Below are 15,809 nucleotides of genomic sequence, written 5' to 3' on the forward strand. Positions count from 1 at the left end.
CAAACATATTCATGGCAACTGTTACTGTTCCAGACACTATAACACCATTTAACCCGGAGAATATTGCCTTGTCCACATGGTGGTCTGAAGAGCATTTTATCCTCATCATCTGCCACCGGAGTTGCATTGTAGCCCTTTGAAACTCAGGAAGTACTGGCAAACAAACGGTCTGAAGATCCCTGATCAGGTCATGCTCTCTTAAAGTTCAGTATTATGGGGAAATAAAGGGATCCAGCTTTCGAATGATATGAGTACTTTCCACTTGTCACAGTTTACACTTTCATCACGAACATACCCTGAATGCCTTATACAGTTTCAATAGTTTAAGATCATTTCGCAAGATTCATTTAAAGAAGTAGTACTGAAATTTCACTAGCTAAGATCTTTGTATGTCTTTGTATTAAGAAGGCCATGCTTTTAATAGATTACACGGTAACACTGAAGGGTCTAATGCTTATGATTCATTTTGTCTGTGATAGTAACTGAACAGCTAATATTTCCAATATAGGAGGGATGAGTGCAAGAGACAAAACAAGAATGATGACCAGGACATGTAGCAAAGGGGTGTTTAATGCTTTCTTTGGACAATGAATGTACATGTCCATTGTTGATGTAATACAAATAAAACAAAATAATAAAACCAACAACTTGGTGTTGTTTCAGCATTCCCATTTGTACTTCACCTATAGAGAGGCAAAGTGACCGCCTACTTCCTGCTTCAGCACTGTACCAGAGATTTTCATCCGCCATTTATTTTCCCATAGACATTTCGTAAAATGCTTATAAAAATCGTTTTACTTCGTCAAACCAAACGGTTCAGATATATTTAGAAACAGGAGCGACCACATAAGTTCCCTCGGACCAAACAATCCTGGATTTAAAGAAAATATTTTTTGTGTTTTGGTCAGAGTGAAACGGTCTATGGTCTCTCCCGCTTCTAAATATAGTGGAACCATTTGGTTTGAAGAAGTAAAACAATTTTTTATAAGCATTTTACGAAATGTCTATGGGAAAATAAATGGCGGATGAAAAGCTCTGGTACAGTGCTGAAGCAGGAAGTAGGCGGTCACTTTGCCCCTCTATTCTTTGACATGAACTAAAGATACAAAATGGAGTGGGACATGTTTTTGTCTGGATAGTGATGCAAGGGTTGACCAGCAGGGGGAGAGCCAGCTCTTACTAGGAGAACACAAAGAAACGACCTGTGCATGAGCATCTGCTATGACCAGTTCCACTCCTGCACCCATGACACTTCGGATTCCATTCGAGAACATTGAAACGTTCAAATTCCATTGCTCTCAAACGTAATGTTGTGTCATGGGGGCAGGGCGGGGAGTGAGCGGATGAATGCACAATGAACTGTGCTAAATAAAAGTCACGAGTGGATCATCACACCTCACTGAAAAGAAAAACCTTTCTTTAACTGACATTCAACTCCATCATGCCATCTTGGGCACAATATCCAAACCTATGCAACAGACACATCTTGGTCGACGCAGAAAGTCACACAAGGCGTCAAATTACATTCAAATTTAAATAAAAAAAATGAAAAAGGTACCATAAGACTTCAATCTCAAAGCCTCTCTGGATCAAGCTGTGAGAAAGTAGACATCAGAATTACGTAACCCTACTGGGTCTTGTAGTCCATTGCGCCAAACCTGTAAACTTTGTTTTTTAGATGGCGACACTTAGTAAATTATTTCAAAACGGCTATGAGCACTTGTCCAATTAATTAGTGGTTATACTATAAATATGGTTTTTACGGTTTGCTTTTGAGTGCTCAACCTGAGATTTCTATAGCCATTTTCCACAACAGCTTTTTCATAAATGAAAACAGATAGTCTAGTCATCCTCTTTCTTATTGGAAATGCAATGTTAAATGATTTAAGACTGGGCACCTACTCCGGCGCTGAGCTCAAATACCGGAAATATTATTGCTATCCCATTTGCAAGTCGATCGCCACCCTATCACACGCTCCGACACATTTTTGTGGGAATGATTTTTATAAAGTGGTCAATGTCTTGGTCCCCTACATCACATGAGGATGCAGTGAAAGAATGCTGGAGGAAACGAGAGGGGGGGGGGGCAAACTCGATCTGAGGTGAATGGAAAGTGCAGTCATCAAGTCAAAACGAGCTCGAAATGCGTAACATTTCATACATCACTCTGTTGCGCAAACTGACTGGACAGTTATTTCTTGCATCGCTCCACAAAAATAAACAAATATTAAGACTTAACAATGCGGGAGGGGGGGGGGGGGGGGTTTCACAGACTGTAGTGTGCGTTTGTGAAAAGGAGAGGGGGAGAAAGTGGAGTGAATGATTGCATCAAGTGCAAATATATCATGACAGTACATGTACTTCGGTCAATAAAAAACTACCGTGGTACTGAACACTGACCTCTTTCTAACAATCTGGTATAGAACATTTACAAAAATTAACATGTAATAACCAGAGTGCGATATTTATAATATATGCTACTGCCTTCCTCTGGTTGTGATTTAAACCTCTGAGTACATCAAACACCATCGTATATTTCTTACACACACCGCACCCGACGAGTGGCAGCCTCAATAACAAATAGAGAACAGGAAGACTCTGTGGACAGTGAGTACACCTGCGTGTGTATCACCTGCGTGTGTATCACCTGCGTGTGTATCACCTGCGTGTGTATCCTGAGTGGGTGGTAGCTCAGCTCATAAACCAGGCAGCCAGGACGTGCCTGTAGACTCAGCAGTGAGGGGAGTTAAGAGAGTAAACTTCTCTGGGGATACCAAGATTCTTCAGCTCACAAGGAATTAGGATATCTTTATCCAAGATACTTGCACATTTAAGACAGTCTTGATATATTTTTGGGGAGATAATAATTATTATGTCAATAGTAATAACAATAATAACAATAGTATTAAACATCTGTCAAGGTTATTTCTGTCCCATGGCAGCCAGGAGGAAATTGTTTGCATTGTTCTGGATAAGTTTCGGTGCCCTGTGATCGCCTCGGTCATCCTCCTGTCTTCAGCTGTACTGCTATGAGGGATGGGCTTCTGCCCCCCCCCCCCCCCCCCCGGTACTTTTTGCGTGTTTGTCTCAAATCTGTCTCGTGTGTTTGTGTCAATGAGTGTTTGAAGTGAATCAGGATTTTCCTTCACGGGGGAAACCCCCGGTGCTGGTTCACTCTCAGAGGCGGGTCTGGGCCTCGGGCACGTAGATCTCGATGCTGTCCGCGCTTTCCGTGGCAGAGTTCTGTCGTACCGACGCCGCGCGCTTCGCCGCCATCAGCCGCTTTCGGGCTTCCTGCCGCTGCTTGTCCACGGCCGAGTCCACGCTCCGGTCCTTCCCCGCCGACAGCCTGGGTTTGGATTGCTTCTTTGGCACGGACGACGGAAGCGGCTTCTTCTCCTCCTGAAGACGCACAAAAGGAAAAAGTAGATCAATAAAGTCGACTGCACGGCATTAGCCCAACTTCCAACATATGACGGCACTGACATCCTTCACAACTCATCCACTTACTAAATGATGGAAGAGTTAACGAGACAAAATTCTCTAGGCTCAAGTTTAAACTTTAAACACTTCCTGAATCGAATCTTAAGTATGAAAAATGAGATGGTTCATCTGAACGGAGTTATTCCTAATAAATCATTTCAACTATGATGAAAATTGTGTGGCAGCAAAGCAATACCTTCTCTGATTTCTCAGGAAGTTGCCAGTTGTTGGCTTTGAGTTGGTAGAGCTCATCGAACTTCAAGCTGATGTCCTCTATTGTGAGTTGCAGAAGATCCCAGAACCCTGCTAGGTCCTGTGCTGTGGGTCGCGGGTTGGCATTCACGTCCTAGTGAAGAGAGGAAAGTGAGAGAGTATAGTGAAGTGTTAAGATGATTCGCTTTGGCCAAACCAGAGGGAATGAACTACCCCCCACAAACAGCTAACAAGCTAGCTGGCTAATGGATGCGTGTGTTTATTTTGGGTCCCGGAAGCAGTTACAAGTCTCCTGTCATTAAAAAAAAAAAAAACTACGAAAACTCGATTTTTCAAAAATATCTATGGAGAAAATGAATGGGAAACTCACTTCCGGGGCAAGAGATGTCACGTGACCGTTCAGCTCTATTCAAGGCAGCTATTGGTTGTTGTGTTTGGCCAGCTGTGCTAAAATGACTATGCCTGTGTGTGCTAATTTGGGAATAGTAATGTATAACCGGTACCTGGAATGACCAGGGCCCGAAATTAACTTTTTGACTCACCGGCCAAGTGGCGGGTAGATGGAAAAAACCCACCCGCCAGGCATATTTTTTACCAGACAAAATAATATATTGCATTTTTGTCACATACATATATCTAGGGCTGTCCCGAATACCATATTTAGAGCGTTGACGCTTCAATGAGATAAAATAGAGCATAATCAAAGCTTCTAATCCGGGGAAGGTGTTACAACAGAGGAACAAACAAACAAACATGTCGTTGTAGGCTACTCACTTTGAGTTGAAAGGACTCTCAGCTCAGCACCGTCCGCTCCGCGGCTCATAGTCAACTTTCTTTCAGGCTTATAAACTCGTGAGAAAAAGCTCCTCATCTGTCCTCCTGATGGCCGATTTTCATCCAACTTTTCTCAGTCCGACGTGCGGATATTATTTGCCACGAAATGTGAATTATAGGTGGGCTCACCATAACGTTAGCGGACTTGCCTGCAACGATGCTCGCTGAGCTTGTCAATGAGAGCTGTGTATCTGTGCCTGGCTGCTACAAAGCAAATTACTTGAATTCACTTGAACGCTTAATGTAAAGTTACTCGACACACTGGGTCGAAAATTAGGAAAGAAGTGTACGAAGTTTCATGTTTTAAGACAGCCTCTTTCAGTTCCGTGTGCTGCCTGCTGCTGGGGTGCGTTCGTTTGTGCTCACGGCGCGTGCCGGTGTGAGTTGATCCCTGTGTTAAAACAGTGTTAGCCCGAAGGACCCCGCCCGGCCAGAGAACTAGAGAGACTGTCTCACGAAGCACTCATGTTAGCCGGCTGCACACCAAAACACATATTTTACATGACTATTTTGGGACCCGCCACGTGGCGGGTAGACCCCTGAGTGTCACACGCCAGACGTAAAATCTAGTCGCCATTGGCGATTGGCGGGTGTTACATTAATTTCGGGCCCTGAAACAGACGCATATTTTTAGAACTTACCACTGAGTCCAACGTCCTCGCTGACACCCCCTCCCCACCCCTCCTCTCAAACCGCCTCTTTCAAAATCGGGGAAGTCAGCGGAGTTAAACTCAAGACTTGGGGGGGGGGGGGGGGTTTAGTTGAGCTTTAAGTTGAGTTAGTTATGAATCTGGTCGCAATGGAGAGATCCAATAGAATCCAAGAGAGCCACTCACCAAGTTCTCATTGCAAAGCCCTCGGAACTGCTGGAACTTCTGGGCCATGAGGAGCTGGGCGCTGCCCACTGCACTGCGGATCGTGCCCAAAACTACAGAAGCACAGAGAGGAACATGGCAAAGCGTCACACGCTGCAAATCACTGAGGAGAAACACAACGTGCTGTTCAGAACGAGAACGCTGCAGATCACTGAGGAGAAACACAACGTGCTGTTCAAAACGAGAAATATACTGTACAGAAGTGGCTCCAAGCTCTTACACAGTGAAAACAACACACAAGACATTACGCCGTTCTGTTGACTTCCATATTTTTGGAGTAAAGAAATAAAACCAAGTGATCTTATGCATACATAACGGATTAGAGAAGCGTTTCAACTATTTCGCGCTTTTTCTCTCTCTCCCTGTTGTCAAGTACTGTACTGTACCAACACCTTTATGTGACATTTACCATTTTACATTTTGTGTCAGAAGATTACATCATTAGAAATAAATGATTCATTCCATGTTAAGGAAGAGAACACATTTATTTGCTACCTTACATTTGCATGTAAGAAGAAATTCATAATTCAAGGGGAACAATAATGTGATGGAGCGTGCACAGCTACATCCTGCTCCTTATTCACTCATCCATATAGCAGAGATACAGCAGATCTGCCTGAAAGCCTGAGTGCATTCTGGGAGACGAAAAAGGGGAAAGAGGTCTGTGGCGGTCGGTGGGCTCCATTACAGCTGAGAAGCAGCTTCCTCCTCCCACCATAATGAGCAGCGCTACTGCGAGAGCCATTAGCAGTAATGAGTAGGTCCAGCCTGGTCTTTAGCTTCTCCACAGTCTACAGGGGCCGAGGCCTGACCCTGTCTGTCTGTGGCAGGAGGCCTGACCCTGTCTGTCTGTGGCAGGAGGCCTGACCCTGTCTGTCTGTGGCAGGAGGCCTGACCCTGTCTGTCTGTGGCAGGAGGCCTGACCCTGTCTGTCTGTGGCAGGGGGGTGGCCAAACCTTTTTGGTTGTGGGCAACATACAAAAAAATATAAGGAGTCGCGGGCCAAACAATATTAACAGTTTTCAACCCGTTTAAACTGGGGGGGGGGGGTTCCAAGACCAGAAAACCCCTGTGCCATCAAAAGAATAATTTATACCTAAGTTAATATGACACATAGTCGTTTATTGACATGCTCACCTATTACAATGGGTATTTTTGTATCTTTTGAAAATTTATTTTCAGTTTCTGTGCCAACAGACAAAAAATATTTTCACCAAAATTCATGTATTAAAAATAGTCAAAAAAGTACTGCAAAAGAGACCAAAAAGTAGATTATACTTTAGTACCCCGACCCGCGTTTTTAAGTGATCAACCATGAATTTTGCAAATAAATAAATAAAATGTCACTTAAAAATGGGCAGTAGGCCGCAGTTGGCTCGCGGGCCATAGTTTAGCCATCCCTGGCCTATGGCCTTCATTGATGGGGACATCAATGCTATGCTACATGTCAGTGAGTTGACAAGCTGCTCACTGTCATTTCCTGAAGAATGGGGCCTTTCACTTTCCAAAGATCTGCTGTTTGAGACTGAATGAAGTCACAGTGAGCAGCGCCCTCTGACCACGTCCACACAGCCACTTCCTGTAACGCGGTCACTCACTCACTCACCCTCCTCTGACAGCTCGTTGTCTTTGGTCTCCTGCTCCATCTGTTGACACCAGCCCTCCATGCGGCCCGCCTCCGCCTGCAGCAGCTTCAGGAACCAGGTGCCGTCTCGGAGGCAGGTGGGCGCGGCCGACGGGACGGCGTCCCCCTGGGGGGCGCTGCTGCTGCAGTTCCCCGTCTCCAGGCTGGGGTCCGGCGGCGGCAGGGACGAGGGGTCCAGCGCCGGGTCCAGATGCTCCGGCGGCGAGGCGGATATCCTGGATGAGACGGAGGCGTGTTTGAGGGGCTGCTGCTCGGCGACGCGGTCCTCTCCGTTGGCGGCGGGGGCGGAGCCTTTCACCGGCTGGCTCTCGGTGCAGTTGGTGGTGGCGTTGTTTTCCGTGGGTGCTGCTTCGACCTGCGACTCCTGAGGCTCAGTCTCTGTGCTCTGTCTGGAGGCCATGCTGCTGCACCGGCTCAGACTGCAAACACACACATGTCAGACAGAATCAATTGACATGATTCGGCAAAACATAAAAAAAATAAGGACAAAGAAGAAGGGACCAACATTTTCCACAATAACAGCTTGAAATCAGTGAGTTTGACTGAGAAATCTCTGATAAATCTAGGACATGATGACAGCTGAGGGTGCAGTATTATCTAGTGCAGTGGTTCCCAAACTGGGGTGTGCATACCCCTAGGGGTACGTGGAGGTACTACAGGGGGTACTTGAGACAAAGGGGAAATGAAAAAAATAGGAATAAATCATGAAAATAAGTTAAACGTTAAAATAAATCTGCTCAGGAGGCACTAATTGCAGCTTTTTCACTCCATTTCTCATTTTGTAATGTAATATTCTTCAAAGGGTGGGTTATATCATTCATCATTGTATATGTATGCTATAGTTTTCTCTTGTGGTTTTCTAAGCAAAATGTTGTAGTCAGGTAAAGGGGGTACTTTGATTCAGAAATCAGGGAAAGGGGGTACTGAAGCCAAACAAGTCAGAGAACCACTGATCTAATGCAACAGAGCACAGAGATGCAGAGATGAGCAGAGACAACATCACAGGGAGAGGAGAGGAGGGGGGGTGGAGGACAGGAGATCAGCAACACAACAGAAAAGGATGAAGTGCTGCCTTCAGGAGATACTCAGCCATCAGAAAGGGGGAAGCGGGCAGTCCAACAAATGTGATTATGGGGAATTAAATTACATTTTGCTCTGGACAGTTTAAATGGCCGATTTCTCACTATGTCATCCGGTCATAACGAGAGCATGAGCCTATCAATCAGAGCCCTGGGCTGCTGCATGACCGTAGCTACCGTCTCTGCTGCACAGGCTGCAGCTAGGCCCACCTCAGAGACTGTCTCTGCTGCACAGGCTGCAGCTAGGCCCACCTCAGAGCTACGGTCTCTGCTGCACAGGCTGCAGCTAGGCCCACCTCAGAGCTACTGTCTCTGCTGCACAGGCTGCAGCTAGGCCCACCTCAGAGCTACGGTCTCTGCTGCACAGCCTGCAACTAGGCCAACCTCAGAGACTGTCTCTGCTGCACAGCCTGCAGCTAGGCCAACCTCAGAGACTGTCTCTGCTGCACAGCCTGCAGCTAGGCCCACTTCAGAGACTGTCTCTGCTGCACAAGCTGCAGCTAGGCCCACCTCAGAGACTGTCCTGCTGCACAGGCTGCAGCTAGGCCCACCTCAGAGACTGTCTCTGCTGCACAGGCTGCAGCTAGGCCGACCTCAGAGACTCTCTGCTGCACAGGCTGCAGCTAGGCCCACCTCAGAGAGTCTCTGCTGCACAAGCTGCAGCTAGGCCGACCTCAGAGACTCTCTGCTGCACAGGCTGCAGCTAGGCCCACCTCACGGTACGTGCACATCTACAATGGCACGGCGGCTTGCCTGCTGAAAAAGCCGCTTTGACGCTGCATCTTGATAGGCTGTCTTGCTGTATTCTCGATTCTGATTGGTCCATTTCAACATCGCGCTGGAACCGCCCCCAGCGTTTCAGCGTTTCACTGTCGCAGACTAGAGGCGGCTTGTCTCCGAGCGGCTTCACGCTCGCGGGGCGGGACTAGGGCGGGACCTTTCGTTGAAGCTACCCAATGACAGCTCTTCTTACACATTTCCTCCCCGCACCCTCCTGTGTACAACGTTTCTACAGGCTACAGCTCCAAGCTGGAAGCTGGTTTGCACGCCCACAAAACGCTGCGACACAGCGGAAAAGCGAATTTGCCATTGTAGATGTGCACGTACCGTCAGAGAGTCTCTGCTGCACAAGCTGCAGCTAGGCCCACCTCAGAGACTCTCTGCTGCACAGGCTGCAGTTGCCTGACCTCAGAGACTGTCTCTGCTGCACATGCTGCAGCTAGGCCCACCTCAGAGACTGTCTCTGCTGCACAGGCTGCAGCTAGGCCCACCTCAGAGCTACTGTCTCTGCTGCACAGGCTGCAGCTAGGCCCACCTCAGAGAGTCTCTGCTGCACAAGCTGCAGCTAGGCCCACCTCAGAGACTGTCTCTGCTGCACAGGCTGCAGCTAGGCCCACCTCAGAGAGTCTCTGCTGCACAGGCTGCAGCTAGGCCCACCTCAGAGAGTCTCTGCTGCACAAGCTGCAGCTAGGCCCACCTCAGAGACTGTCTCTGCTGCACAAGCTGCAGCTAGGCCCACCTCAGAGACTGTCTCTGCTGCACAGGCTGCAGCTAGGCCCACCTCAGAGACTGTCTCTGCTGCACAGGCTGCAGCTAGGCCCACCTCAGAGACTGTCTCTGCTGCACAAGCTGCAGCTAGGCCCACCTCAGAGACTGTCTCTGCTGCACAGGCTGCAGCTAGGCCCACCTCAGAGACAGCAGGCTGTGAACAGTTCATCGCATGAGGTACATAAGGTAAAAAAGTACATAAAAGGCACGCACATCCAGTGAGGGGTTAAAACCAGGTGCAGGACCGAAGTGCAAATAAGTAATAAAAATAGAGTCCGCACACTGGCAGCTGCTCCCACATATTTATTTGACCACAAAAAAGGCTACATAAGATACACATCACAAAAAGATTCATCACTTAAGCTGGCTATTTAAAAGGAGATGTGTGGAAATTTTATCTGGGCCGAGTACAATTCTAACTGTGTTTAGAGGGAGATAATTTCACTGGACTTGTGGTCCGGGAGATTTTATTTTGTCGGACATTGAGTCATTTTAACGGTAAAAGTCCAGCAAAGGGGGGGGAATATTTTTTTTTATTTGTAATGCAAAATTATTATGCCTCTATGGCTGCAGGAAGACTTGTCACAGGAAGTTACATCTGCAAAAGTCAGTACTTACGGCCTGCCGTTCTCCACTTGAACTCCGATTGACTGGAACTTCAGGGGAGTAGTCAAGGAGAGCGGCTCCTCTCTTGGGATCGGCAGAAGGCAGTCCACCTGTCCATCAACCATGACAACCAAACATCAACCATGGCAATGAAACAACAGCAAATCAGTCGAACGCAACTTGCGTGCAGGTGGCTTTCACTGCCTTCTCCCAATGTGATATGTAGCTCACAGCAAATGGCAAGGAGGCAAATCTCACCTGGATTCCGATGGAGGACAGTTTCCTCTTGGATCCGGTCGAGGCCTGGTCTAGGGTGAGGACACCAGTGCTCAGGGTGTCATTCTGGGGCTGGGTAGAGCTGGTGGTAGTGGCGGCCGTTGAGGAGGAGGAGGTGGTGGTGGCTGTGACGGGAGGTGGTGGGAGTTCTCGAGGGGCAGGGACAGGGGGTACAAAGGTTGCGGTGGGCGTAGGGGCAGCAGGGACGGGGGCCGGGGGTTGGGGGCCCTTGGCCAGACTGCCGGTGCGTATGCTACAGAGGCTGTCGGAGGAGTCGCTGCGTCCCGACTGGCTGTTGGCCTCGCTGCCGCGGTCCTGCCGGTCCAGGCGGTCCTGCTGGTCCAGGTAGGTGTCCTCGCTGCCGCGGTCCTGCTGGTCCAGGTGGTCCTGCTGGTCCAGGTAGGTGTCCTGGGCCGATTCGGTGCTGCTCTGCACAGTCACGGAGATGAGGGGCTTGGAGGTGGTGCGGGGCGGGACCGGAGGCGGAGCCTTCCTATTGCCGACTGCCGACAGAACGAGCAGAGACAAAGAGAGATGGGAAACAAAGGATGCGGAATGTGAAACTTGCACTTCAGCATTAAAGACATAAGACAGCAATGAAACATTTAATCGATAGAAGATTCGATAAAAACTTGATTGAAAAATAAAACCGTACTGCTGGAGAACCACCATCTGCTGCACCTTAAGCAGAGAGCCAAAAACGCAATACCATAAACATGGGCTACTGCAAAAACAAACCTTTTTCTTGTCCTTATTGCTGCCTTAGGTAAGGTTGCACTCCGGCTACCTCTAAGTTTCCTGAGTGTCAACCTGTTTGTGGTTGTGCTCCATTGACATCCTCACAGTGGTCTGCAGATTGTCAAATAGGACAACGTTGCATCACTATGTCTGTGTAGATATACCAAGACATCTGAAGGCAGCAATGGGGCAGTCATCCGACAGCTTCCTCACTCATAAAAAATAAATAAAAAACGTTAAAAACTTCTTACGGATGATGTCATGATTTGAAATGCACTGGACACCTAGTATCTTGACTTGCAACAAGGCAGGCTGTGGGACTAAAACCTTTGAACTGTTCAATTCCTAAACCACTATCTATAAATTGATAAACGGTTATAAAAGTGAAGTAAAGTTAATGATCAACAGTGTTAACTACAGGACAACACTGCCTTGACTTTTTTTTTTTTTTTTACACATCAAAATCAAATAATCTCACTCCTCACTAACAAATTAAACCTCTCACTTCTTCTCACTAACAAATTAAATGTTTTACAGAAGCTCCTCTCAGACAGCCTGTTCAAGCCAGGATCGTTGCGGTGTCAGTACTAGGGGGTGGGGGTGGGGGGGATCGATTCTTAGCTGCATCGAGATGCGGACATGGACGATTATGAATCGATTCACAAATGTCAATCAATGAACGAGCCGTCAGAAGACCTCTCGCTCTTTTCTCCCAAAACAGTTTCCACATTATCATCATTATTATGATTAGTGTGCGTCTGATAATAATCCCTCTGTGAGGAGTCGTGGGCGGCAGGTGAGGATTATTTCCTCAGTCTCTCCTCAGAACCATCCACAGTGTTATAATAATACTAGGCCTACTTATTAGTCTACTGCTGGGTTTGTATTGCCCTCGGCAGCGGACAGGTAACAGCTGTTAACGTCTCCATGGCAACGATAGAACGTCACGCCTCTTTTCCTCGCAGAAAGCCGTCTTGCCGTCTAACCGTGCAAACAAACACAGTGGAAAAATGGAACCGACGCGGGAGCGAGGCAAAGCGTCTGGTCGTTTCATTTCGCCGTCTTTCTTAACCCATTGATACCTGATGCAGCATTTGCGTGTATATCCCTCATTTGTGTGTGTATCCCTTTAAGACCGCGAACCGCATGAGGCGGTTCGCGGTCTTAAAGGGATACACACACAAATGCTGCATCAGGTATCAATGGGTTAACAGACTAGAGCAATCGATCACACCGTATTAAGTGGCATTAGATTACAGATTGGAGCCATCGCTGCACACAGACTTTGCACACTGATGCTGCCACACACTTGACAGAGATCCTATATGAACCGAGATGCACACGAGCTCTTACAGTAGAAACTAACGAGGCCCCATGAGGGGGATTACCGGTGACTCAGTCAGGGCCAAGGAAGGAATAGCAGCACTGGTGGGTGGTTCTTGTTCTGTCGTCAGAGTCTGACTGCAGGGTTGTGCTGGTGGCTGAAATGCGAGTACAGTACAATAACATGAAAAAGCAGGAAAAGCCAGTAAGCCACAGGGCACAGGGGATGTTGAGTCAGTTTTGTGTAGATGCTATTTAAACAGCTGGCAGAATCAACACACGTCTGTGACAGACAGAGCTGGGGAAAATGGACAGTAAACAAATTCTACAATTCTGGCCTAATTGTTGCATTCACTGGCACACCGCTGATGATATATTTTGTGTGTGTAGCTAATCCAAAAGTAATTCAGGGTTCAGGCCACAGCTTTGCACCTATACTGAAAATGTACTGTTTGTTCTCTCCCGTTCTCTCTCTCGGTCATAAATAGCAAGCTAACACCCTGCAATTCCGGGAGGGAGCTGCACGTGTGTCATCAGCCAATGACTCACAGCACCAGACAAGCTCTTAGCCTCTTATTAAATACCACAATATATACATATTCTACATTAATATACACAAACATGGCTGTGGAATCTAGACCACACTAGCCAAAGTAACCGATGCCACCCTGACTCCATTCCTTGCAAGCAGTCTCGTTTCTGGAAGTATATTTTTGAGCCAAGGACAAAGTAAGATTTATCTCTCTCTCTCTCTCTCTGAGGAGGAGACACATTCTTGGAATACCCAGCATAAAATGCCTGACATTTCCAAAAGTTAATTAACATGCTATGTTGCACCCTGAGTGTGAACACATGCCTCTTGTCACATTTGCTGTACTTGTGAGGCTGCACTGTCTCTCTCTCCCTCACGCAGGCACAGCTATGAAGCTATGCATAAACATTTCCACTAGGGATGGGGCCGATCCGATCCAATATCGGTATCGGGTGCCGATATGGCACTAATTCACGGATCGGATCGGAATTGGGGGAAAAAAATAAAAAAAATAAAATAAAATTCAATTCCAGCTGGCCGTAATTTGTATAATAATGTATAATAGTATCCTTCTTTGCCTTGTATATTTTCTTAATTTTGTCAGCTTTTTGCAAGGTACCGTATATTAAAAAAAAAACTTTAATTGGCCAAATCTTTGCCTATACTGTATATTCAAGAAAAATATTGGTATCGGCATAATATTGGTATCGGCAGATATCCAAATTCAGGTATCGGAATCGGATCGGAAGTGAAAAAAGTGGATCGGTGCATCCCTAATTTCCACTCTGATAGAACTAGGGGATGTCACAATACTAGAATTCCTGCTACGATACAGATACCCAGGAAAATATCAATACTCGATACCATTTTCGATACCACGGGAAGGAGGGGGATGACAACACATCAAGAGGCATAACAATAAAGTTAGACAGATGGACGGACAGACTCCATAATCTCCATAATCTAGGCCTGATCAAACTTTGAATTTAGACAGCAGATTAGCCCTGCTCTAGCCATCAGAACACATTTAGCTTGTTGAAGCAACAGATACCCACCACTGATAGGGAGGGGAAAATCTGTGATTTTTCATTAAAATAAAGCACTGATGGTATCAAAAATGTTGCAAATGAGTATTGTATCCGTTTCAAATTTTTAGTATTGATACTTTTCGATACTATCGATACTTTTGACAACCCTAGATGGAACATCTTCTTCAAGCTAAATAACCTTTGACAGTTACTTAACCGTTTTTTCTTTTACTTGGCTCTTTTAAATCAGATCAGAAACAACAACAAAATAGGCTAAAAGCTGTTAGGGGTTCAATTTGCGCAAGGCTTGAACCCCTGCTATTGCCGCTTGCGACTATATCATTTATCATCATCGTCATAGCGTTGAATTGGGCTAATTGCAGATTCAAACCCATAGCAAAGGGCACGATCCATGTTGCTGTCCCCAGTTTGATTTGTGCTATGATGTCTCTGGCTCCATCTCCTCTACCTATGGGCTCGGTGCCCAGAGGTGATTATACAAGGTGGAGAAGCTGCCCAGAACCTGGGCCTCTGGGGGCGGGCCAGCTAATAGCCTCCAGCTGTTGCCCCTCCAGCTCCACCTCTTCAGCACCCTAGAGGCAACCTGCCTGCCTGCCTGCCTGCCATCCTTCCCTAAACCAACAGGGGGCCTTCATCACAATCCCTGCCTTTATCAAAAGACCTATTCTGTCACCTGCTTACGTGCTCAGTCCAGCGTTTAGGGACACAAGCCAAACCACGCTAAACTTAAGTAGTGAGAATTAGAAGAAATCCTCTGACGCTGCTTGTACTGCCAACATGTTTTCTAGTTAGGGCTGTGAATCTTCACTGGCCTCACAATTCGATTTGATTATGATTCAGAGGGCTACGATTCAATTACGATTATCGATGCATCTCGATGCATCACTTTTTTCCGCAATACATGATTTATTTTTTCTCCCTTTCTTTTTTCTCACTGTGTGGCTACTTTTAAAATAAAAGTGCATTTGGAATTGCATTGTATTATGATCCATAATTAAAATAAACAACTGCATGTACTTCCATTATATTTTATTTGATTATTAAATTCTTTTTTTTTTATAATCGATTTTTGACATTTGTGAATCGATGCAGAATCGTGCACGTCCGCATCGCGATGCATCTTATAATCGATTATTTTTGACACCCCTATTTCTAGTGCAGTGGATCTCAGCCTTTTTGAGCCGGGACTCCCCCAAAAAAAATATGTTTGGGGTCTGCGACCGCCATCGTCCACCGTGTTTGGAGCCTGTTAGGCAGAGTAGTTCATTAGCTGCACCTGTTGAGTGCCAGGGTCAGTCTGCCACACAAGATGACTTCCGGCTCCAGGATGCATTCACACTCATTTCACTATCTCACTCAAATTGATTATATGACTACACTATATCATTGGGGGCGGCTTTAGCTCAGGAGGTAGAGCGGGTCGGCCAATGACGCAAGGGTTGGCGGTTCGATACCCACTCCCTCCCAGCTGCTGTCGTTGTGTCCTTGGGCAAGACACTTAACCCTCCTTGCCTCGTATGATTGGTATGAATGTAAGACATGAATGGTATGATTGGTATGATTGGTATGATTGGTATGAATGTAGACATGAATGATGGTGGTTCGGAG

The 15,809-nt window shown here is 46.7% G+C and overlaps 1 protein-coding gene across 1 annotated transcript in view; it reads right to left on the reverse strand.

Annotated features, from left to right (window-relative positions):
• Nucleotides 1-552: 552 nt before the first annotated feature.
• The window catches only part of LOC310781474 (disks large-associated protein 4-like), a 101,194-nt gene continuing 85,937 nt past the window's right edge, over nt 553-15,809 (reverse strand). Inside the window, exons 7-12 of the mRNA XM_083642113.1 lie at nt 10,542-11,062; nt 10,296-10,393; nt 7,012-7,469; nt 5,367-5,458; nt 3,680-3,829; nt 553-3,402 (exon numbers count right to left, since the gene is read on the reverse strand). Of these exons, the coding sequence (XP_083498239.1) occupies nt 3,178-3,402; nt 3,680-3,829; nt 5,367-5,458; nt 7,012-7,469; nt 10,296-10,393; nt 10,542-11,062 (1,544 nt within the window). The 3' untranslated portion in view covers nt 553-3,177. The remainder of the gene's footprint in view (nt 3,403-3,679; nt 3,830-5,366; nt 5,459-7,011; nt 7,470-10,295; nt 10,394-10,541; nt 11,063-15,809) is intronic.

This window comes from Poromitra crassiceps, assembly GCF_964638095.1.
Source record: "Poromitra crassiceps genome assembly, chromosome: 8".
Taxonomy (NCBI): domain Eukaryota; kingdom Metazoa; phylum Chordata; class Actinopteri; order Beryciformes; family Melamphaidae; genus Poromitra; species Poromitra crassiceps.